The 26,551-nt window shown below is 39.7% G+C and overlaps 2 protein-coding genes across 2 annotated transcripts in view; both read right to left on the bottom strand.

The window, feature by feature from the left end:
- The window catches only part of LOC136876218 (E-selectin), a 154,725-nt gene that overhangs the window by 79,318 nt on the left and 48,856 nt on the right, over nucleotides 1-26,551 (bottom strand). The gene's annotated exons all lie outside the window — the stretch shown is intronic.
- LOC136876216 (hemolymph lipopolysaccharide-binding protein) lies at nucleotides 1,885-24,897 on the bottom strand. The gene is made up of 5 exons (XM_067149978.2): nucleotides 24,744-24,897; nucleotides 22,983-23,156; nucleotides 21,375-21,498; nucleotides 6,863-7,144; nucleotides 1,885-2,116 (listed from the first exon to the last, which is right to left on the bottom strand). The coding sequence occupies exons 2-5, from the start codon at nucleotides 23,139-23,141 to the stop codon at nucleotides 1,959-1,961; spliced, it is 723 nt and encodes a 240-aa protein (XP_067006079.2). The 5' UTR covers nucleotides 23,142-23,156; nucleotides 24,744-24,897; the 3' UTR covers nucleotides 1,885-1,958.

Raw genomic sequence — 26,551 nt, 5'->3', positions numbered from 1 at the left:
GTACTTACTATGCGATCAACTGAGTGAAATAATCACTGTATTTTATCAAGAGGGTCACGGTTCTAATCCCAGGCGATTTATGTAGGATTTTTGAATACAAAAGTAGATATGTAGGTATCATGGACCTGATCACCATATCAGCAGTGACAAAAACTACTAGCTTGCTTTCCTGTTTGGTTCGCAAACTTACTATGATATACGGCTTTTTCGAATCTCTAGCTCAAACTCCGCATTTACTGAGTATTTATTTATTTGTAATTTAAAACCATCATCACTGGAAGTAAGAAATAACAGAATTCACCTCGTGCCAAGAAGAATGTTTGCCCTAAGGGGGGCTTAAATTAAAGGGTGATTTAATATGGATATTTTCTGAACGGTTAATTATTCCAAACGTGAGTCAAATTTGCAAAACAAAAAAAAATTCAGAATCTGAGAATGTTTACTTGACTGAGAAAGTCAAGTCAAGTTTTCTACTAATATTAAAATTATTGTTTTTTTTTTGTGTGTGTCCCTCTAACTAGGTACACGGTTTTCAAACAGAGCGAGGCTGTGCAGTTTTGTTCTACAGGATTTCGTTTTACGTAATAAGGTCTAAAACAGTTGGGACCAGCCGATCAGAAGACAACAGCGACTTTTCGGTTCTACGGCTGTTGAATCAAAAGCAGAAACCAACAACAAAGTGTAACTGCCTTCCACTAACCCTCCAGGATCTGCAGCAGTAGAGCACGACCATGACTTCATCAATGGTAAAAGGAGGAGGAGGAAGAAAAATTACTAATTAATTTATTTATTCCTGGCTTACATTTCTGGCGAAGTTAGGTCTTAACCAATATAAACAATACAATTTAAAAATATAAACATAAAAGTAAGACATAGTAACGCTAAAAAGAAATAATACTACGGACAGATAATTCTAAGACTAAGTTACAAATCAGCACGGCAATTAGTGTGACAATACTAATAATAATAATATAAAGAGGAATAATAATAATGATAATAATGATTTAAGTGCATAATAGATGCAAGAAAACTCTTTCACACAACATACACACAATGACTCACACAATTCAGTTATATGTTCCCAGGAAAATCTTTCGGCAGGAAGATTTGAATTTTTGACAGTAAGTAACGTGCCGAATGTCCATTAGGAGTGTATTCCAGAGTCTTGATGCTGTAACTAAAGGGAAAGATTGTAGGAATTCGTTCGATTTGGTGGAATTTCAGGTAGTGAACCAGAACGGGTACTGATTTGGTAAACAAGTGTCTAGGTGAGAATTCCTTCGTTCATTTATGCGTAGCCATCCCAATGTTTTGAAATATGGTGTAAAATGAGCGTGATGTCGCAGTTGGAAGGCATATCGTATGCTTGAGTTCTGTGCTCGTTGAAGTATATCGACCGACCCGAGCCTCACGTATCTGAGCATCTTCAAATGCCACCACACTGAGTCAGGCTCGATACCGTCCACTTGTATTCAACAATCTAAGCTACTGAGCCCGGCAGCTGTGCAGTGAAATAGAAGCATGTGTTGGAAGGTTGAGCCATGTTCTCGGGAGGGATGAAAGCGGCCGATGCAGAAAACCCATTATCGTGGAACCATAATATAGCACAATAAAAATAGGATGACCTCCGCTTGAACGAGGTAGATAGGGATTTCGGAAAAGCAGGAATCAGAGTCTGGAGGAAAAACGTGCTGGATGGAGAGGTGTGATGGCCATGATTGGAGTGACCATATCTAAAATCATGTTATGGAACAGAAGGAAACATAAGGAGGAAAATTAACAAAATTTTATTTCTGATCAGTATATAAACACACGGATGATATAATTCATTTTCCTTTGAAATCAGGTATTAACCATAATTGGGTAGTCAATTAAAAGGTGAGGTCTTGGAAATTGATTTTATTTACTGACTGTATGGTAAATTATTTCAACAATATTATTGACTGGGTACAATATGTCTATAATTCTTTCTCACAGAAGAAGTTTAACTCATGTCCACAAGAAACGTCATTGAATCGCCCGTTTCTTCGGAAGGAGACGCAGTCTTCATTTCCACCGTAGTTGTTTGGTTCGTGAGGCCCCCACTTTGTGTATCCAGTGGAGGACATAGGTTCACCTGAAAACAGGAGAAATTTAATTCACAGTGGAAAGTAATAGTATGGATGTATGTATTTTATTTTAGAGAAGATTTCCTGACACTCATATGTTGACTTAAACACAAGGAACCTGCGAAGCACGATTTTTTTTTTTCAAGTTTTCGAGTCGTTCTCAGGTAGTGTGTTGTAGAAGATTTTAAGATATCATTCCTTAAATATTTTGAAATATTGTCTAAAAACTATATTGCACATATCCTACAGACATTAAGGTGAGAAACCAAAAAGTTGACAGCAGAATGGGTTTTTAAACAGCCTGATACTTGCTCAAGTCATCAAGATCTTGAAACCTATTTTGGAATTAACGTCACAGATTAGCTGCCATTGTTAATGTAGAAGTTGCAGTAAAACTTAAGACAACGACACGGCATTTATTCGTTTCAACCGAGTCGTTGATCACATACATCTGTGTATGTTCTTGATAGTAACCGTTATTGCGATCTTTCATCATCATAAATGAGCACTGAAGGGAATCTCCTGTGATTATCTTCACTTGGTCTGTTCATCGTCAAGCTGTCTATCTGGGCAGAACCTTTTTGGACGACTTTGTCTCTGTTAATAATCTTATCAAAGTTATATCCATCATTCCATAACATGGGCAAATAACATTAGAATTAGCTCGTAAGCCTAAGGAGATGAGCGTTTGTAGATTTTGCGTTCATCTAAAATTGCATTATTGGTGTGGTTTCTGTCCTTTGCTACCAGCTAATTTCGAAGGTCTCGATACCACTTTTATCGTTCACCTTGATAATCCAGGTCTCATCTACGTACAAAAAGGTGAAGGAAAGAATAACTTTTACATGACAGACTTTTGAGTTAGTTGAGATGGCTCTATTTTGTCAGAGATATTAAAAGCTGATCAATGACCCGAAGTAAACGAGGTTATCAACAATACGTAATGCTTGTATTCGCCCAGTGAGATCCGTCCTCATCATATTCAGACAACATATCACCCTACCAACCACCACAGAAACACTCAATGGAGATTACATCCCTCCATATAGGGTTGGCGTCAGGAAGGGCATTCGGCCGTAAAACAGGGCCATATCCACATGTGCGATGCATTTCGCACCCGCGACCCCACAGGTGTGGGAAAAGTTCTAGGAAAAGAATAAGAAGAAGATTCGCTCAGTGAGATGAATTTAATTTCCTCGATCAATTACCGGAAGCTTAGATTTTCCTAACTTGACTCATAATCCATATTTCAGAATGGCATTGTAGTCTCTTTATCATGACTGCGAGTTCTGCGGTAAGCACAGGTTGATAATATTTTTCTCCCGCCAATTGAAAATCCTCTAGCGCATTCATCTAATGATTCTCTTATGTTTCATTCACCGAAGATATTGAAGAGATGAAGGGATAGATTCAGCCTTTTCTCACACGTTAGAAAGCTCTAAAACCGTCTGATAGGTGACGCCATCTATTCAGATAGTTGGCGTGTCGCCAAACGAACTCTGCCAAGGGAATTAGACTTATTGGAATAATAATTTAAACAAGAATCTACGATAGCTTATCGCATGCAATACATACAAAGGTCTTGGCGTAATTCACAAAGAACATTAAGATATGGTTCTAAAACTCACTAATTTTCCCAACAAGTTGTGGCAAAATTAGTATTTTTTCTAGCATTTCCTGTTCTTAAACAAATTGCGTGTTGTTAAGATATTTTAGGTTGTAGGAATAATTTTGGACACCCTTAATACGACTGAAAGCATTCGAAATTAAAAATACTCTCTGGAGAACAGGAATAGCGTAGTAGAAACTAGAATATTAATCAGAAGTAAGAATTCGAAAGTTGATCTAGAATGTCCACCGACGTGACCAAGGGTCAGGTGAGCTGGTCTTGGTTGGATTCTTGGATTTACTGCTGATTTACGATTGGCTCAGAGGCCTGGTAACATAAGTGAACAGTGCTTTGAGTGAAAATATTAGCATCCTTCAGTGATATCCTGGTTCATATCTAGGCGAATATCAGAATAGTACCAAGATGTAGTTCACGTCCGTTTTATTTTCACTTCATGCACCAATCAGTCTAAATCACGCAGACTAGCACAGATATAACTAAACCCATATTTCCATGCCACACTATGTTCTCTCTTCTGTAAATCAACAACTGAACAGCATAAATCCTTACTTCGGAAAACTTCAACTACCGGGTTCGTGACAGGGATGTAACTGCAACTGAAAGTAGTAATAAAAAAATGGACCTAACAATGAACTTACATTGAAAACTTGAAAGGCTGAAACCGGGTAAGATGGTGAAAACTGACCTTGAGTCAAATCAGACAAGTCATATACCAGTAGTTATCCCTTCACTGAAGATATATCCGTGCCAGTTTTCAAACCTCTGTCGGTACCCGTAATAGGAGGTGTCAGCTTGAACATACGAGCAGGGATTAATTGCGTCTCTGCAGAACCCTAGGTGGAGAAATTCCAAACTATATTAAGGACATACGAACTCCCTGCAATGTTTGAAAATTTTATATTTAACTTTTTTTATGCCGCTTTTATTGTTTATCTTGTAATAATTTTGATAAGAGCGAAGATAATTACTCCAGTTATTAACCTCCTTTGTATATAGTAGGTATCTCATAAACCCTAGTATATAGGTATCAATCACGGCCTGTCCGCCTCCATAGCGTAACGGTTAGTGTTATTAGCTGCCGTCCTCGGGGGCCCGGGTTCGATTCCCGGTACTGCCAGAAATTTAAAACTGGCAGGAGGGCTGATACGTGGTTGAAATGGTACATGCAGCTCACCTCCAATGGGGGTGTGCCCAAAAAGAGCTGCACCACCTCAGGATGAGGACACGAGTTTTCTTTAATCACAGCCTTTCCGGTTTTCACTGTCATACCTGAGAGACAGTAGAGAGACTACACGAACAATACAAAAATCCACCTTGGCATTCAATTGTTAGACCTCAAGACAGACCAAAGTCTCAAGTAAAAGAGGAGTTGGCGAATTTGAACATCCCTGTTTGTCAGCTGGCTTTAACTAATGACTACATGACTCACGAACTACCTTCTCTACGGTAGGAATGATTGACTGCACTGAGGTAACAAAAGGATAATAATATTTATAATCGTATGGGTTCAAATACCGGGATGTTCATCTTCCTGAATGCTCCCATCTAGATAACCTGCCTATCAATTTTGGTATTGCAGTTGTGCTGGCAAGAAATGTGGAATTCCACTGGGTGGATGGTATGGCTAAATTATTTCAGTTTCGTCGGGTGATCCATAAAATTTCTTTATCATGCCAACAACGATGTGGAGTGCCAATATCTAAATTCTTCAAGGAGTGACCACCTAGGCCAGGATCGAAGATGTAAGTTTGGGATAATGAGGCTGACACTCTGCCACTAATCCACCGCGGTAACCAACCTAGGAGTGTCTAATAACCACTGCTTTCCCTAGTATGATTCCTATAAGTATCTCTCAAACTTGAAGCTGAACTGCCTTTGTGCAAAGTGTAACTTACATTTCCTTGAAGAAATTTTAAGGTATGTTTTCAGTCGACTTCTTTTCACAATGACAGCTTCTGTTGAGCTGTCGGTTATTCCCTGCCCCATATTTTTTTGTGCTAGCAGCTTTACGTCGCATCGACACAGATAGGTCTTATGGCGACGATAGGATAGGAAAGGTCTAGGAGTTGGAAGGAAGCGATCGTGGCCTAAATTAAGTACATCCCCAGTGTTTGCATGGTGTGAAAATGGGAAACCACGGAAAACCATCTTCAGGACTGCTGACAGTGGGATTCGAACCCACCTTCTCCCGGGTGCAAACTCACAGCTGCGCGCCCCTAACCGCACGGCCAACTCGCCCGGATGGATGATGCATATATAGTAGCCCGCCCAAAGATGTCATGGTCTCAGCGATAAGCTTCCGTACGACGTACAGAGTGAATGCTTGTTATACAGCAGTAACTTTTCGGGACAGTGCTTTTCATGGCTTCTCAATTAAGTGTCGAACAGTGTATTTTAATGCGCTGTAGATTTCATTTTGTCAAATGCGAGGATGAGATTGATAGGTCAATTAGAGCAACAAATTTGCTTTGCACCATACAGGAAGTCATTGTGTACTATAAGCACTAGGTCTTGTCGGAAAGGGAGTAATATTTACATACATCTTAATTGTAGACTTCAGCGTTCAGTATGAAAGCCTCTATGTATTTACTATGCGCATGCACAATCCTCTATTTCAACGAACTCTATGGTCTTGATTAATTCTATACCTTTTCACTTAAAAGAATGAATAATCCTAACCATCGTCGTCTTGGTTTCCCTCTACCTCTCTTGCCATTATTTTTCTCCTATATTCGCCTCACAAGATCCCATTATCTAAGTCGGTTTTTCATCGAGTTAATTTCTCACTTATATCTTTTCTCCTTATTCCGAACGCCCTACTGCCATCCCCCATCCACTACCTGTTTGACCAGCAATCATTCTGGATACTTTCATGTCTGTTACTTCTACCTTATGAGTGAAATAATCTCAATCCACCTAGCGTTTACTCTTGTAAAGTCAGCACGAACAAAGGCACGTAACGGTGAGCGTTCGTTGATCGCAATGAACCGTAATCGAAATATCAGAATACATATGAGACTAATTTATTTATAAATAATAATAATAATAATAATAATAATAATAATAATAATAATAATAATAATAATACATACATACATACATATATACATACATACATACATACCCAATACTGTGACGAATTTATGCTCCTTTTCTATATCACTCAGTCCTATCCAAACTTGGTCATCCCATTTCTCGACCCAATGTATGTCACGGTGTTCAGAAAATATTTTAAGGAGGACAGTTGCTTCTTCCTCGGAATTAATGATGGCTAAATGTGTCCCATCCGCTTCACATTGCTCCTTTGCAGCTTGCCACGTCATGAGATCAAGGTGGAGTTTGTAGAAGCCCATACCAGGAACATACTCGTAACCTTCTGCAGGAGGCTGAGGAATACCGCCAGGCTCTGGAAACGAGATGAATATGCAGTGAAATAAACAGTTATAATAATGAATAATAACAGTAAGGCATGAAAACTATGGACGCCGTCCAGACTCAAGGCAGATGGAATATTAGGAGCCAGAAAGAAGTATAGCGAATGGCGGAAGGAAACTCAGATAACATGGAAAGGAGGAGGTTGGCGTTTCTAGGACATTTGTACATAATGAACGAAAAGAGATTTACCAAACAGATATTTGATTATTTCTGAAAAAAGGGAGTCCACTACAGTATGGATTAAAGAAACGCGGAAGGATATGGAAAGGTTAAATATTTCAGAGGTCCAAATGTTAGACACAAATAAATTTAAGAACACAGTGGAAAGTTTGGAAGAGTTTCAAGCAGAACGAGGAACTAACATCCTGAACAGAAGAACAACGGAAGAGGGCCAGCGAACGCATGAACGAGTATTGGACATAAATTAAACTCCGCATAATTAAAAACAAATGAAGTTGTAGCTCAGTTCGCTTGTAAATAATAATAATAATAATAATAATAATAATAATAATAATAATAATAATAATAATAATAATAGATCTGAACATGTCAACAAAGTACTTCAGCATAAACAGGAATTAAAATACAGAACTCTGACACCCTTTCTCCAGGGAAAAAGAAATTAGATTAGGAGAAGAAGTTGAGGGTGGAGAATTGCTCCGACAACAATGATTTCTCAGGCATAAGTAAGTAAGAGGCATATATAAGTAACTTAAAGGAGAAATCGTACCTTTCGTGGTAATTTTGCTAGGCAATGACTTCCAGCAGTAAAAATTTAGTGATTTTCTGTATCGGCATACTGTTTGTCAATATGATGGTACTCCAGTTGGAAGGTAAAAATGAAATGGCGTGTGGCTTTTAGTGCCAGGAGTGTCCGAGGACAAGTTAGGCTCGCCAGATGCAGGTCTTTTGATTTGACTCCCGTAGGCGACCTGCGCGTCGTGATGAGGATGAAATGATGATGAAGACGACACATACACCCAACCCCCGTGTCTGCAAAATTAACCAGTTACGGTTAAAATTCCCGACCCCGCCGGGAATCGAACCTGAGACTCCTGCGGCCGAAGGCCAGCACGTTAACCATTTAGCCATGGAGCTGGGCAGTTGGAAGGTGAAAAGAAGCCACGGATAAATTATTCGAAAGCTGAATATTTCACAGCCTATCGTCCATAAGGAAAGAATTTGGATATAGATGGGGAATATGAAACAGTTAACTCATGTTCTGGTTTACATAGACCTCCAGCATTATAACCGAGGTTCGTGGAAGGAAGCAGGCTGCGAATGTGTACGTACTCCTAGAATAGAGCCGTAAATCGGCTCTAAGGAATTTTTTCACCTAGGCTATCGTAGGAGAACAACTAGGCAGGTAGTACATTCCACCACAGTTAATATTGCGAAAATAAAATAGTGATAAACAGGGGTGTTGGGTGTGAAGCTTTCATTCCGTACACCCGGACAGGGAAAGGCGGGCCCCTCAGGCCGGGAGGGAGATTAATTGTGTTGGTAATGTGATGTGCTGAAAAGGGGAGGTGAGTGAGGCCGTTGCCTAGGAAGGAACTGTCCCAGCATTTTGCTTCGTGCAGAGGAATGGAAAACCACGGTAAATAATTCTCAGGACAGCGGAGTGTGGGAACCAAACTCTCCGCCTCTCGAATGTAGAGTTACAAGGCTAGCCAAAACGAGCCGAAACCTGCTCTACTCGGTGTGATAATCAAAGATGGTGAGACACACTGTGAGCTTATGAAATCGTATCAGTCTCGAGGATCAGTCCTTCGTGCACTGCCAAATACACTGAAGAAAATGGAAATTGCTACACCCAGAAGGAGTAGTGCTACATTGCTGCAATTGAACATGCAGGACGAGTATTCGGTTGTGCTTCGATGATTAGACTTTCAGGTCCCTCTGAACGCAAGTTTGAACAAAAATCAATACAGGATGTGCCCACCACGAGCTGCAATACATTGATGAATACGTCGAGGCATGGAGTCAATAAGGCCGTGGATCGCTTCCTGAGGAATTTTGGCCCATGCTTGCTGCACTGCACGGGTCAGTTGTTCCACAGTTATGAGTGGCTGAGGACGGTTGGCCAGTTGTCGACCCATCATGTTCCACACATGCTCAATAGGACTGAGGTCCGGGGAACTGGCGGGCCATTCTAAGGTTGTGATGTCGTGGAGAGCTTCTGTGGAGATGCGTGCAGTGTGAACCCGGGCATTGTCCTGCTGAAATATCCCATTAGCAACATTCGCCATCACAGGGACAACCACTGGATTGAGTACCCTATCAACGTACTGTCGAGCAGTCATAGTACCCTCAACCAACACTAATTGTGATTTCACATTAAAGCCAATAGCTCCCCAGACCATAATGCTTGGTGTTGGCCCTGTGTGCATCTCGACAATAAGATCTGGGCGGCCCCACTCCCCGGTACGTCTGCGCACACCATTCCGGCGATCACTGCGGACAAGACAGAAGCGCGATTCATCACTAAAGACGACCCTATGCAATTCGTCGGCCCACGTCGATCTTTCTCGACACCAGGCCAGCCTTACACATCGCTGTTGTGGGGTCAATGGAACACCTTCTGCAGGGACACGGGCTCGTAAGCCAGCTGTACGCAGGCGATTACCAACTATTTGTTGTGTAACGTGGGGTGCCACAGCTGCTCGAATTTGCGCTGCTGTTGCATGGGGTTCCATCCGGGCCATCCGAATGATGCGGCGATCCTCTCTCACAGTTGTTTGTCGCGCTGGGCCTGTGCCAGGTCTACGTGTGTGGGTACCTTCATTTGACCACTGCTGCCATACGCGTTGTACCGTAGGTGCCTGTCGGCCAACACGTGCAGTGACAGTCCTTAGCGATAATCCAGCCTCACACAGCCCAATTATCCGAGCCCACTCAAACGGCGACAGTTGTTGATAGCGTGCTCTTCTCAGTCGTCGAGGCATGTTTGACGGAGATCACTTCACTGCACAGACTGCAAGTCAACTACGCTACACCAGAGTCCGTATACTGGAGTTGATTCCTCCGCGACTAATCACGTGAGGAGACCTGTAGCAACAATCCAATGGGTCTGAAACTTTGATCGTTTACATACCTACATGGCATCGTTCCATATCTTGAAAATAAACACAAACGAGAAATGCCTTCATGGTGTTGCAATTTCCATTTTCTTAAGTGTAGTAGGCACGTATAAGTTTGAGGAACCACTACCACTACCACTTTTAAAATATTTTCGATCCTCCCCTGAAGGAGGAGGCGGGTCTCTTTGACGGTGACGCCGTCTCTCAGGCCGGGAGATTTGTTACGGTGAAGGAGACGTTCCGAAAAGGTGTTTTGATAACTTCATGTGAGTGAACAGGCTGTCCTAGGAGGAATGGTAAATATTCAGGGATATGACAGAACGATCATTTGAAGCAAAAAACTTCATATTGACATAAGCCCCATACCGAATGGTTTCCGAGATAGTACACGTTTAATGTAAACTTACATTTGTTTTGGGCTAGTGGCACAGACGTATGTGTCTCACTCTCCCGAACTCATTGACATTTTGTAATTGGTACAAGTTTTCCGCCTGTAATTACACCACCTACCTACCTACCTATTTACTCTGGATCGGTCGAAACTAGCTAGAAATAGCCAGTAGCTGAATCCGGACCCTCTTATACCAGAGAAACAAAGTGTAAAAGGCATGTCCCCAAAGCAGAGAGACAATAACGCAAAGAAGAGATCATTTAAAACGAATAAGGTTTATTGAAATAAGCTTAGCAAGAAAAGACTAAGATATGGGCATAGAACAAGCAAAATGGGCTAAACACAGGGAGTTGAATACTCACATCCATAGTTTGTGAAGATATATCAATCGCAATCGAGTCGTTTGAATCATCAAACTGGATCGCTTGATATTTTACACTGTCGCAACAGAGGTATCATGAACAGTGATACAATTCAATCATTACCAGACAGTGGTAATTAAAACGTGATCCAAAGTGTTTCTTAGGGACCAGATGCCGTAAAGAGGTGAATGTAGCAGCTTTTACACAAGAAAAAATTATCATGCTCCCCAGATAAAGTCAAGGCTTTTATAAAAAGAGACTCGGTTCCCAACAATCTCCATAGAGACTGTATCCCCAGAAATCGAAAACGCTGGTGAAGCAATGCTGGCAGAAATGAAAACAAATATGGAACACAAGGAGATTAAAAGGAGTTACCATAGTTACGGAAACAAATAAACATGAGTCAAATGAAACGAGTAAAATGAGAGTAAAATCCCAAAATAAGCATGTAAATCGGCTGAGCAAGCCGGAAACAATAGCGAGATAAAGTAAGAATAATGATGAAAGGAAATATCCATAAGATACTGAAACATAACACAGTTACAATAACCTTACTACACCCACACACACACTCAGAGCCAAATATGCGAAGCAGAAAGAATAAATAGTAATATTTTATCAAGAACCGTAACAGCATGAAAAGAATCAGTCGTTGGCTCATGAGCTTGGTCTGAGAGCACAGATCAGCTATCTGGGTCGCCGCAAATAGGCCTGCCTCACCCAGTCTACACCGTAACCAGAATAACTTATACGCCGCATAACACGCATTCATATCGCACATCATCGCGAACATGAATCCTACATCAGCGTTAAACCAAAATACAGAACATAAAATCAAGCCATACGTCGTAGCCGAATAGAAACAAAAGGTCTCCAATCGAAAACCACACACAAACCTCACACACACACAAAACAGTCGGATCAGTGCTACCTTTCACTCAACGTAGGAACGATAACCTAATAAGCAGACATGAAGTAAAAGGAAGGACACTGAAATAAGTCTGCAGCATATAAATAAAAGAATAATAAACAGAGCAGGGATCTCTCAGTAAACAAAACCAGCAGAACTATGGAAAGCCATGGAGAGATAAATACCTGGAGATTGAAGAAATCGTACGCATTGATCATAAGTAATCATATTCATTGACTCTGATCTGAGAGAGCTATACAAGGTAAAGTATGAATCTTTTTGAAATTCCATTTATATGAGATGAAAATCATTTTGTAGAATAACGTCTCCATCTTTTATATCCAAGCCATTATTATCCCACAGATCAGAGATCATACGATCAAAGATAAGCTAGAAAGAAATGCTTTGGCAATCCTCCGCTACATGAGGTGCCATCTGTCTAATCGGGATACCCTACACGTCAAGTTACTCATAGAGAACACTAACCAGTCACAGCTGACTGATCTATGACATCGTGAAGAATGCGATATCAGAAAAGTAAGATATGAAGGTAATGAGGTGCGGCACATAGTTTTCGCCGAACATATGTTCGTGGAACATTGATTCGTGCAGCAAGTCACCGTGTGCTGGTAGTAGGACTACGCTGCACCATTTCAACAATGTGTTGCTGTACCAGCACAGGTTGTTGAATTAAACGTTTAGAAGTAAAATGAGAACTTGAAAGAATAACTGTTACACGCAATGTGCTTAAAGCACTCTACGATCAGGAATTCGATGTGTTGGAAAGCGCCGACGGTCTTCCTAGCAGAAACACTACCATCGCAAAAGCCGCAAGGATACACCATACTGTATCTGCATATTCTTCATTAGTGTAGACTAGCTGATGTACCCGTGCTTCGCTGCGGGATTCTCAGAAAGACTGACTTGGTGGTTTTTCTAACTGAATTCAACATAGGTCATTACAAAAACGTCAGTAGGAATGTAGCGATTGAAAGCAATGTTATCATATAAAATACTCGATCAAATGAAAAACCGCACACTTTCTCACTTTCAACGAACAGTACTACGGTGCCGATCAAAGAGTCCAAAGTTCCAGAGCTGGAATAACCAGGTCGCAGACTGCCGTGAACACTCCACTGTCATTATTCCGTTAAATATGCACACTACTCATTCCAATCACTGCCTCAGAGTAGGGATTGAATAGCTCGAATACTATGATGGACCAGTGTGTTACGTAACAGATACATCAGAAAATGTATGAAGCAGAGGAATGGCATGCCAAAGAAGGAAGTTATCTTATTCCCCAGCTACTTCCCGCCAATATACAGGAAGGCTGTTACAGTTGTTACGACCAGGCGAGTTGCCCGTGTGGTTAGGGGCGCGCAGCTGTGAGCTTGCGTCTGGGAGATAGTGGATTAGAAACCCACTGCCGGCAAACCTGAGGATGGTATTCTGTGGTTTCCCATTTTCACACCAGTCACACCAGGCTGTACCGTAAAGCCTAGGCCGCTTCCTTCACACCACTATTCATTTCATATCCCATAGTCGCCATAAGACCTACCTGTGTCGGTGTGACGTCAAGCAAATAAAAAAAACCTCGGTACGCTGCAGTAATCCTATCTATCGGGGATAAGAGGAAACAGAAGACAAAGAGCACATCACAACAAACAATGGTCAATGTAATGTTATTGTTGATAAAGTTTATGAGCTTCCTATATTGCAGGCCTTCACATTAGTTTTCTTTCGACTCTGTGATATTAGGGTGTCTTATAAAATTATTTATATCGTAGACTGTAGTTCCTTATTCTATGACTTTACATACCGATTTTCACTAAATTCTGTTTACCCATTTTCTCGTGTCTCGGCGCTGATATGGACTTAGTAACAAAAATCCAAATTCATGAATATATCTGATTATATGCGGTACGGTAACAATGTATAAGACATAAATGAACGGAAATTTACTAACTTCTTACATAACTACTACTAACTTACGACATAACTAAAGTTATGTTAGTTATGTAGTATTTATCGATACGACCACTAATAACATTAATAACTTATTTGAGAATTACATTTCAGGCCTTCCCCTAAACTACCATTTCACTCAACGTGAATAAAATAATTTGTAGCCTAGATTGCAGTGGTTCATCACCCGACATTACATTCCGATTTTCATTAAATTCTCTTCAGCCGTTTTCTATTGATGGGTGTACAGACAGACAGACAGACAGACAGACAGACAGACAGACAGACAGACAGACAGACAGACAGACAGACAGACAGACAGACAGACAGACAGACAGACAGACAGACAGACAGACAGACAGACAGACAGACAGACAGACAGACAGACAGAAATTACGGTAAAGTAAAAAATGCATTTCTTTGTTACTGTGGACATGACAGATACAAAAATATCATTCATTTCAAATTCTGAGCAATGCACAGGCAAAAAACTTATTTTATATATAGATTACATTTCAGGCTTTCCCCTAAACTACCATTTCACTCAGTGCGAATAACATTATTGACAGCCTATATTATAGCGACCTACTCCCCGACATTGCATACCAATTTTCGTGAAGATACGACCACTAATAAAATAAATATTTGACAATTAAATTTTAGGCCTTCCCCTACACTACCATTTTTCTTAGCGTGTATAGCCCATATTGTAGCGACTTATTTTCCATCTTCGTCTAGCAATTTTCATTAAGATATGACCACTAATAACATAAATATTTGAGAATTAAATTTCAGACCTTCCCCTAAACTACCATTTCACTCAGCGTGATTAAAATAATTTATAGCCTAGATTGTAGCGGTTCATCATCCGACTTTACATTCCGATTTTCATTAAATTCTCTTCAGCCGTTTTCTCGTGATGCGTGTACATACATACATACAGACAGACAGAAATTACGGAAAAGTAAAAAATGCATTTTCTTGCTACAGTGGACATGATCGATACAGAAATACCATTCTTTTCAAATTCTGAGCAATGTACAGACAAAACTCTTATTTTATATATATACAGGGTGAAGCGTAATTCGCGCACTCGGGCGTCGCAGCGCGACTCCTCACACGCCAGCAATAAAAAAATGTCTCTTACAAAATTTCGTCTTGCGAGTATATCCGGTAGAAAACGGGCGTTGAAGAATAGCAATCTGGCAACACTGTAACCATATGTAGGGTAACTACCGCTGTCAGCACAATCTCATCGTGCTATAAGTTGGTGCAGTGAGTAGAGCTTTTGGTTGGCATGCAGGAGGTCGATGGTTCGATCCTGGGTTGAGGCGCATTTTTTATTTGCTAATTTCTATCTGACATTACCACTGTAATGCAGTAAGACACCGTTTCTGAGATCAAATGTATCCTACATTTACAACATAATAATAATAATAATAATAATAATAATAATAATAATAATAATAATAATAATAATGCATTGAGATACGTACTAAACAGCATGCGGTTACCAGACGCAATGTTGAAAGGCAGGATTATTGGGACCATGGTGATAACACATACAAATTGTAACCGAATTTGGATATTATTCGCAGAGCACGTTGCTAGGCCTACTGGTAACGTAAGGCCCTAACGAAATGTAATGGACCTGAACGAGGCAAGAATAATAGTTGGTACTAATCTATGGGACCATTGGAGGAGGGTACAAAGAAAACAGGTTTCACGTCTAGAAAATGGAGTGGTGCGTATAAATTCACGCCCACGACGTGGAAAGGGCGCCTTTCAAACCTGACCAATCAAAACGATTGTTCGTCCATTTCTAGGATCGCAGTATGTAAGTGCAAATGGTTTCTAGAAGACCCACTGCAATCGCTGTTGACGATTAAGACGCCAGATACCATACCACCTGGACTACATTTACGAAATAAAAAACATACGCCTCAACCCAGAATCGACCACTCGACCTCCTGCATGCTAACCCAAAACTCTATCCACTGCACCAACTGTACAGTACGACTAACTGCTGCTGACAGAGGTAGTTACCGTACATATGGTTACAGTGTTGCCAGATTGCTACTCTTCAACGTCGTTTTTCTGCCGGATATACTCGCAACACGAAATTTTGTAAGATGCATTTTTTTATTGCTGGCATGTAAGGAGTCGCGCTGCGACGCCCGAGTGCGCGAATTACGCTTCACCTTGTAGATATAGATTACATTTCAGGCCTTCCCCTAAACTACCATTTCACTCAGTGCGAATAACATTATTGATAGCCTATATTATAGCGACCTACTCCCCGACTTTGCATACCAATTTTCGTGAAGATACGACCACTAATAAAATAAATATTTGACAATTAAATTTTAGGCCTTTCCCTAAACTACCATTTTTCTTAGCTTGTATAGCCTATATTGTAGCGACTTATTTCCAATCTTCGTCTAGGGATTTTCATTAAGACACGACCACTAATAACATAAATATTTGAGAATTAAATTTCAGACCTTCCCCTAAACTACCATTTCACTCAGCGTGATTAAAATAATTTATAGCCTAATTGTAGCGGTTCATCAGCCGACTTTACATTCCGATTTTCATTAAATTCTCTTCAGCCGTTTTCTCGTGATGCGTGTACATACATACATACATACAGACAGACAGACAGACAGACAGACAGACAGACAGACAGACAGACAGACAGACAGACAGACAGACAGACAGACAGACAGACAGACAGACAGACAGACAGACAGACAGACAGACAGACAGACAGACAGACAGACAGACAGACAGACAGACATTACGGAAAAGTAAAAAATGCATTTTCTTGTTACAGTGGACATGATCGATACAGATATACCATTCTTTTCAAATTCTGAGCAATGTACAGACAAAACTCTTATTTTATATATATAGATGAGTGGCATTTTAGCCAGCGCGTATACAAGCAGAGTTAACCGATGCTTCTCTCTGATACACTCTCAGTCCCTCGCACACCAACACACCGTGGACACCTGCGCGTTCAACGGGTTAGTCTAACGGCAGGAAGACATCCCGAGCAAAGTGGTTGAAAGCAACGCGGTAGGCTGGGATAGAAAAACACGTCAAAGTGATTGGATGGGTGAGACGCATCCGTGCGCGCTATTAGCCCAGAAACAAACGTACATTAAGTGTGTTCTATCTTGGAAACCACTTGGAATAGAGCATATGTCCATATAAAGTTTTAATGTTGAAAACAGACATAGTAGGTTTCCCCACACTACGGAAAACAAAAATTTTACCATTTTCATCAACTGTGAGGAAAGTTGAAGGGATAAAGAGCCCCGAAAAATTTCAAATTTTGAGTCCTGGATAACTGTATCAAACTTAAAAAAACAAATTTCTGAAATCACTTCCGGCCTAAATGCATTTCCGGAAAATCAGCCTAAAATCGCTCGAATTCCTGATAATCATTTGGAGATTATTCTCTTGGATTTGTTCCAGTATCAGTCAGACACAAATTGGGTACCTTGTTTGCGAGAATCAGTGCTTAGTCTCGCATTTGCATTATATATTTTAAATGAATATAAACGTTTTAACGAAGAAGATATTAATATTAACTCGTAAATTTATTTATTTGCTTAAAATACTTACTAAATCAGATGCCCTCGGACCAATGCACCTTAATAACAGTAAGATTTGGCATAATTTGCTTCAGATCATTCTTCCTTCATTTTCACTTATTAGTGTAGGTGTAGTGATATTTCGTCCACTCTGTTTACGTACACTTGTCTATTTCATCCATAAGTGATGACAGTTGATTTCATCGGGTTCCTATGTACACTCCTAAAAGTCGTACGTTTCATTACTTGGTCATTCCCATGATGATCTCCACTTATATTCTCGGTCCACGTGAATAATGAATGGTCCGTTGCAGGATAATGTTTTATATGGTGATACATATTGGCCTATACAATAGATAAGTAAAACTGAACTAACAAACATGCTTGATGCATATAATTTTGTATTATGTTCATTTAAACATAAGTTAAAATTTAACTAAGGAATCACATGAATAGTCTCTGCTAATTTCATTATAATGGATTAAATCTCTTCAATTGAATGATATTTTTACTTATATCGTCGTCATTAACACGTTGTTGTGGACTAAAATTCACAAGATGCCGCCCGAAGTGAAATAAATCAGGCATCGTCAATCGAGAGCGAAGTGCCTTCAGAGCCAGTTTCTCCCCCCCCCCCCACGCTCTCAAGGAACGAGAGCAGCTTAGACAGCAAGTAGCGGAAGAAGTAGGGGAAGTGCATGACGTAGTACTGTACGTACTGAAGGCCAGTGGCGCAAGTACAGTATGGCCACGGTATGCAACCCGCCTGACTGCTGCTCTCTTGTCACGTGACAAACAGCCGTCCCGAGCGAAGCAAGTAACACCGGCTCCCTAGAGCAACTACGTGATGACGTCTGAAATAAATAACCCATCCCAATTGTGTTAGGAAGAATGGTATGCAGATATTTTTGCGCTTGCTTCGAAGTCCACAGGTAAAACCTCAGGTGACATGTCCAAATTTTCTGCTTTAGCTGTGAATGTTAGGTGTTGAAAGATGTTTGCGTCGGTTGCTTTTCTAGCATATAAGCGATAATTTAATGGGAAAATATGATCATACACTATTCCGTAAATATTTCATATAAGGTAAGATAATCTTGAAGATAAATTTGGTAGGCTCCATTTCTAACTAGGACACATCGTTTAGGCAACGTACTCATATTCAGTGGTCCGTTGCGTATATTTTCCTCCGATTTGCGTCCAATACTCTTTCACTGAATATGCTCCCATAAGAGACAGCGCGATATTGAATAGTCCTATGTGTTGTTGCAGGTCATATTGTAATTCCATGTGAAAATTAATCGAGATGCATCAGCCGCTTCAGACATGATAATTCCACGAACATCCAAGAAATATTTACTGGTTTCACGTTTTTATTAAAATAGTAGGTACGGTTTTATATACAGGTCTCTCATAAACCCATACCGAGTGCACGGTGTTTTTACTATGCGCCACAGCAGCTGCCTCAGCCCAATTTACGTCGCGTGTGGCCGCCCTGCTTTAAGCGTGTATAAAATCTTACATGAAATCCTACCTCATAAAAGATGCTGGAAGTGTCATTCTTCATAATGAGCTACTTCATAAACACCATTAGGATTTTCTGCACACGAATAGCGAGGTTTATGACTGTTCACATGGCCATTAAGACGAAACCAGGCATTAAGATGAAACCAGGCCTCATCCAAAAATGACACAAGCTGTGGGTCGAATAAACTATCACTCAATGATGCAAAATAATACTCATAATATCTCACTCTTGTGGCTGTATTAGCAGGTTTTAAACAATGAGCCCATATAAACATGTACGGTTTGATGCGTAACAGCTTTGTAGCTGTGTGTGCAGCAGAAACTGAAACCACTAATTGTTGTGCTAATTTTGTGAGTGAATTATTCGGTGACCGTTCAAGGTTCGCGCCGATGTCATCTAGCTTTTCCTTTGTTAAAACTGTTCGTATGCGCGCACATTTTTATTGAGCACCGAGCTAGTAGTTTCAAATTTATTTACAATTCCTCGAATATAAAGGGCACTAGGAAAGTTTCTCAATACGCAAAAACAGTTGGCTGGACACCCCTGTTATGGTGAGGGATGAAAAGAGGGGTGAAAACTTTTCTAGAAGACAACAAGGCGCGACCTTCACACCAATTGTTACCAAGCAGTGGGATTGAAAACAAGTTAAGATGTCAGTGTGGTCTAAAGATGAATATCGCGCAATTATCCGCTAAAATTTTGCTAGTTGATTAACTGTTGACCAGTGCATGGAGGAAATGACTCCAGTGCTGGGGAAAGACTGTCCCCATCGGACAACAATTTTCCGCTGGTACAACGAATTCCAGAGGAGAAATTTTGGGGTAGAAGACGATTCTCGTTCTGGGCGACCGTCTGAATCAGTGACTGAGGAAAACATTGAAGCTGTAAGGAAAAGGTTGCATGAAGAGAAGCCGTTTACATCTCGACAGGTAGAAGACATCCTCCACATCCCTGCACCGGCTATTCATTCAATTGTACACGACCATCTCTATGTTAGAAAAGTTTATTCCTTTTGGGTGCCCCATTCACTTTCAGAGGAACAAAGGGCACATCGAGTGAAATGGTGCCGAAAGATGCTAAAACAGTTTGAAAATGGGACTTCGCGTAACGTCAGTAGCATCGTTACAAGTGACGAAACTTGGCTTAATTATTACGATGTCCCAACAAAATCCCAGCAGAAAGTGTGGCTGTTTGAAGATGAGTTTACTGTGCGAAGAAAATGATGGTTGCAGCATTTTTCACTAAACGGGGCATCCTGACTGGGGTTGTGCTAGAGACACACAGGACAGTTACTGCGAAGTGGTACAGTGAGACTTGTCTGCCTCAGGTCATCCAGAATCTCAAGCAGCTCCGTCCAAGGTCATGGCTCAACACGACAATGCTCCAGCACATCGTGCTAATTTAACAATGCATTTTCTTTCCAGATCAGGGCTGACTGTGCTTGATCACCCTACATACAGTCCTTATCTTGCCCCATGTGACTTCGCACTCTTCCCAGAAGTGAAGATGAAGCTGAAAGGGCAGCGTTTTGCATCCGACGAGGAGCTTCTGGCAGCATGGGATCAAGAGTGTGAAAATGTAACCGAAGAAAAGTGGCAGAGTTGGTTCAGTGACTGGTTTCGACGTATGGAGGAGTGTATTGAGTGTGGTGGAAATTATTTTGAAAAAGTCTAAAGCGTTCACTTACATTGCAAAACTTTCCTAGTGCCCTTTGTATGTGCTCATGAAGGTGGCACTTCACCAGGAAATTGCTGAACAAATGCATCGAGCCGACTCGTACCTAAAGTAACTTTTACATACGAAAGTACGGTGTTGTAATGATAACTGTCTCACCATGTTAACAGCTGAGATTCAGACTGGCTATTTATGATAGGTCAAACACAAGCACACTCCTTGCAAGGTCAAGTATTACGCGCGCGCCTCCTGTGCAGCTGCTAAGGTTTCAGAGAGTAGAAGCACCGCTGGACGGTCTGGGTTTATAAGCGAGACGATGTAGTGGCAATGTTACGGCACATCACCCTCTGTTACACTTAACCACGTTTGTAAGTTGCTTTGCACAAATACAGGGTTTCATTAGATAGAAGGCCCATGTCAAAATGGAGTAATTTTGCCTTACTAAGGTACAGTGTTATACACAGGTCTCTTATAAACTCAAGCCGAGCAAACGGTGTTTGCACTCTGCGCTACAGCAGCTGCCTAGTTAATGAACTTCATAACAGGAAATACACTAATTTAATAAGACATTTCTTCAATTACTTCGTGGACGGAAATCTATAAGTGTCAGTAATTTCATGTTTTATTGCTCTTAAGCGTTCAATTTCTAAGCACTATTTGTGAAGGATTGGTACGAAGTTATTCACCTGATAACTTTGCCTCCAAGTGTATAGGATCCGATGATTGTTCACAGATGTTGGTGTTGTGTTGCAGCTGTACCTCGTAAGGACCTTCTTCTCCAATGGCTCCTCTCCCATGATCCAGTATTACCTTCAACAGATTATGAAGATAATCTTATCATTTAATTATAGTACATTGAGAATTGCTTTCTGCGAATGATGCCAAGGAAAATTAGTAAAAATGCAGACGAATTCAAACAAACACTGGTAACCTCCTTTGACATAAATTGGTGAAGGATTGAACTATACCGGGCGAGTTCACCGTGCGGTTAGGGGCGCGCAGGTGTGAGCTTGCATCCGGGAGATAGTGGGTTCGAACCCCACTGTCGGCAGCCCTGAAGATAGTTTTTAACACCAGGCAAATGTTGGGGCTGAACCTTAATTAAGGCCACGGCCGCTTCCTCTCCGTTCCTAGCTCTTCCCTGTCCTAACCTAGCCATAAAACCTATTTTTGTCGGTGCAACATAAAGCAAATTGTAAAATAATAAATAATTTAAGTACATACAAATTGATTCACGAGCCCCTTGTAAGTTAATACGATTAGCAACCCATGCGACACAGCCCGTAGTGTCAATATTGCTCTGCTTGCTGTTCAACTGTCAGCTTGGTAAAATGAGCCAATCTTGCACGGCAAAAACGGACGCTAATATGCAATTATAGCGCTAAGAGGAAAGTTTCACTCACCAAGTATGCTTTTTAGTTTTTCTTATAATACACATTACTCATAACACGATGGATTTTGCTAAGTTAAGTGTTTCTGCAGAATGTCAAACGACGTAAACCGTAACTCAGAGGAATGTCAGGGAAATAAAATTTTCAAGGTGAAAACAGCATACATTAGCAATGCATTTCCTGCAGTATTGCTCTGCGTTGGGGTTGTGGATGATAATATTGTAGTGAACTGGTTGCCTTTGAGATCTGAAAAGTGATCGATGATTCGAATCCTACACCAGGCAGGTATATTTGAAGTTATTCACAGCCCAATTACATCCAAGTACAGTGGAGATTATCACTTCTGAACGATGTATTTTGCATAAATTCTACACTAATGATCTATCACTCGCGAAGCGAACATAATTGTTTTGGCTAGTCTAGATTCGCCACGTATTCCAGTGGTAAGTACAATGTTACGTTACTCATGTATGAAGTAACAAGATAGAACCCCTTACAGTTGTAATGCTTTTATCACTAGTGATTTCCTGAGAGAAGACAACCAACAAGAGCGACTACAGGAAGAGATGGACAGCGGAGAGGAAAGGACTTTTCAGTTTTAATTACTCTGTTGATGAGGTGATTGTACGTAATTCTAGACATGCTCGACCACAGAATATACAAAACTATTACTTTTTAATACATGATCTAATGTTGTACTTCCGTAACTTTTAAATTTAAAAATATTTCAGTTTCGATTTAATTACGAGACGTGAAAAAATGCTTAATTGTGAAGAATCTCGAAGATGTATTGGCATATGCCTAGGATGAAATAATATGATAATGATGATGATTATATTGACAACGATAGTGCTTTTTCAAGAAATCACGCAAAATTAAACTTTCTAAGTATCAGTAACACACCTGAGCATTCCAGTGTCCAGTCTTATTTCTTGCAGAGGTCAGAAAAAATTTCGTCTCCTTCAATATTCTGGATGCACATTGGATGGTACTGTTTCCATGACACACGTAGCAGCAAACTATACCCAAAAGCAGCAGCTGAAGGAGTGGTGCGTTAAACATGATGCTTTATTTTACCTATAAAAGATGTTATCAAATTATTTATTTAAAATTATGCCGTCGGCGATTCTTAAAATCAATCACAGTAAATTGATACAGTCATTGTGAGATTGGTCCTCGCCTCTGATAAACTATAAAATAAGTGTGGTTATTTTCGTAATATGGGTATGTATTCCAAAAAATTTTAAGTTTCAGACACTGCATGTTTTTAGTAAAAGTGCACAAGAATATTGTATAGACAGGATTATTGAAGCTGTTAAGGGAATCGTATTCCTTACCTCTGGGAGGCAAATTAGTTTCTGTTAGTTGTTTTGGAGAAAATAATTATAATTAAAAAACTACTGTTGAAAATATAGTGGTTGTGATTGTTGTTGTTTAGAAGCAAACTGAACTGCTCATTGGTCTACAGAGATGGTCGAATTTTTCTCAGGCTGAATAAGCCTCTTATGATTTATGGAAGTTGGAGATTCGTTTCTCACTAACAAAACCTCAAAAGACATTACTGCATTTCATGAACACGGGTAAAATCGCATGCGTGTAAAAGTCGTATTGACACCGAATACCATATGTATAAACAGAAGATACCCAACCTGAACATGATCCCGATGTTAATATGTGCACTGGTAGGATTAAATAAATGAAGGAAGGACAGAGACGCACATTTTATGCTGTGCTTATGGTCCAACAAGGTGAAATAAAGTTTTCAAGTTGTCAAGATGGATTCATCTGAGGAGGATAAAAATAAAGGATATATGTAAATGACGATATTTTTATTCAACATTTAAAGGAATTATGATATAAGTTGGCTAGAGGGTAAGTTTTATTAATGAATGACTTACTGTTTCCATCAAAATATACATTTGATGGGACTGAAACTTAACTGAAATATCGTGACCGTATATGACAGTAGATTTCAAAAAGATTGTCTGTAGCAGATTTATATCTTTCTTTCAATAATGTTTGAAATATAGCCTACGTGTTATAGAATACTCTTTTTGAAAAAATGATTGTGGTTTTATTCTACACATAAAACGTGCTTAAATGAAATACATTTCAAATGCGTGAGAAATTGTGTATTACTGAAACATAGTGAGCATTTTCTCTAAGTTTCAAGGATATCATATTTAATTATCAAGTGGCATTTTGTACATAAAATGATATTGAAATGGCGTATGGCTTTTAGTGCCGGGAGTGTCCGAGGACAATAAAATTATATTAAAATATTGTCAGAGGTAAACTGTACGCTGTAAGAAAATACATAAAAATTTATGGCTTAGGTCTAAATGCTACATAGGAAATAACTCCTCTTGTATTCAGTAGAAGTCAACGAAAAATAATCAGAACCTTGGTGATTGGATATGAAGCTATGCTAATAGATAAAACACATGCCATATGTTCTGAAAAATCACAATACTCCGATAGAGAAGGATAATGAGACAATGATATAATTCTCATCAAACTTACATTTACAGTATAGCTTTGATAAAACTCAACAGATTAACACTTAAAGGAAAACTATTATTATTGTTACCGATACTTTTATTATTATTGTTGTTGTTGTTGGAATCTTCATTAATGACATTTAATGAGGTATATTTTTCTTACCTGGAGACTGGCTGAATGAACGTTTAACTTAAGTCAGTGCAGAGGGAAATGTTTCTCTTAGACAACATTATACGCTGCAGCCGCTGAGAATTAAGCCACCTACATAAGTAGCAGAACATGCACCTGTGTATTAATCTTTTCCTGGTGACATCAGCGTTAAAACGTGCCAACAAGTCAGATGTTATTATCTTCTGCTTTAAGATGAGGAAGAAAATACTCAAGAGTTGGTTTGTCATCAGATCATACAGGTTGCGACATGTTTATTTAAAAGTTACGTGAAACATACTTCCTTGTTTGTAAGAATTAGCTGAAAAACCTGTATACAGGACAAGACACTTGAAACTTGCTACTTGAATAACATGTATCTTTGTACTGACAGAAGGAAACCTTCAGACTAAAACTGTTCTAATTGAGGGGGGACATAATATGATATTGATAGTTATTTCATAGACAGAGATAAGACGTCATTTTTAAGTCTACTTCGTTACGTTAAATAGAATGGTGAGTTTGAAGGTGCGTACGACGACTGTGATTTAAGAAACATTCATAAAGGTTGAAGGTCAGTAGTGAACAGTACTGTTATAAAGAACAGATGAAGTATTTCTGTAACGGACTTACATCATGTGTTAAATCGGACCAACTCGGAAGTCAGGGACGAAATTTTCGGAATTATTGTTCTTCTTATTTTGCGTACCCTTCTTCTTCTTCTCCTTTGGAATAACCCATGTGGAGGGTACGATGAATCAACTTTGGTTACTTTTCATTGTGTTCGATTTCCTTTGCTTCCAAATTTCTTTCATCCTTCGAGAGTGTCGTCCCTTCTCTTCTTGAGTCCACTTTCTTTTAGTTGCTGGTTTCTTCCGCTTCCGAAACGCTGCCTTTTGAACTACTTCTCTAAAAAGTGTTCTGTTTTTGATTGTACCTGTTTTAATTCCAGAATTTTTCATGTCTTTTTAAATTTCAATGAACCATATGGGTTTTGATTTGTAAATATTCAGCTTGGTTGGTCTGTTGTCATCCATTCTGTAAACGTGTCCAAAAAAATTGTAGTCTTCTTTTCTTCATTACGTCAGTTGGTTTTTTCAATTTTCAAATATAGCTCTCTGTTTGGTACTAACCTGTATTCTGCATTATTATTTCGTTTAGCTCCCAGTATTTTTCTCGCAATTCTTCTTTCAACCTTCTCTAGCTTTTCGATATCTCCAGTTTGTGTTTCTGCCGCATATACATTTTTAGATCTGACTACTGTTTGGTAGTGTCTCAATTTTGTGTTCCAGGATAGAGATTTTTTGTTATATACACTTTTTGTCATGTGAAACATCCATTCCATTTTGTGCTTTCTAGTTTCTATAGCAGGTTTTTTTTCTTTTGTGTCATTCGTTATCCACTCTCCTAAGTATTTAAAGCAATCTGTTTTACATATTGTGTTGTGATGAATTGTCATATTTTGCGAGGCATCACTGATGTTTGTGATGAACTTTGTTCTTTAAAATGATATTTGTAGTTCTATTTTATCTGCTTGTTTTGGTAATTCTCTGATTTGTTCTTGAGTTCTTTGTTCTTCAGTAATTAACGCCATGTCATCTGCAGAACCTAGACAATCTACAGTGATTTTATTTGGATTTCTTCCCAGTTGATCACCTTGAGTATTGATGGCTTTCCTCCATTCTCGAACTATCTTCTCTAATGCGCAGTTGAAAAGCAGGGGTGACAAACCATCTCCCTCTCTTACACCTAACTTTATTTCAAAAGGTTCTGAGAGTTTTCCCCCACATTTTACTTTGGATATTGTGTTAGTTAACGTTGCT

Source organism: Anabrus simplex, chromosome 6 (assembly GCF_040414725.1).
Source record: "Anabrus simplex isolate iqAnaSimp1 chromosome 6, ASM4041472v1, whole genome shotgun sequence".
NCBI lineage: Eukaryota > Metazoa > Arthropoda > Insecta > Orthoptera > Tettigoniidae > Anabrus > Anabrus simplex.
Note: the sequence above shows the minus strand (reverse complement) of the source record. Positions and strands in the feature narration are given on the sequence as shown.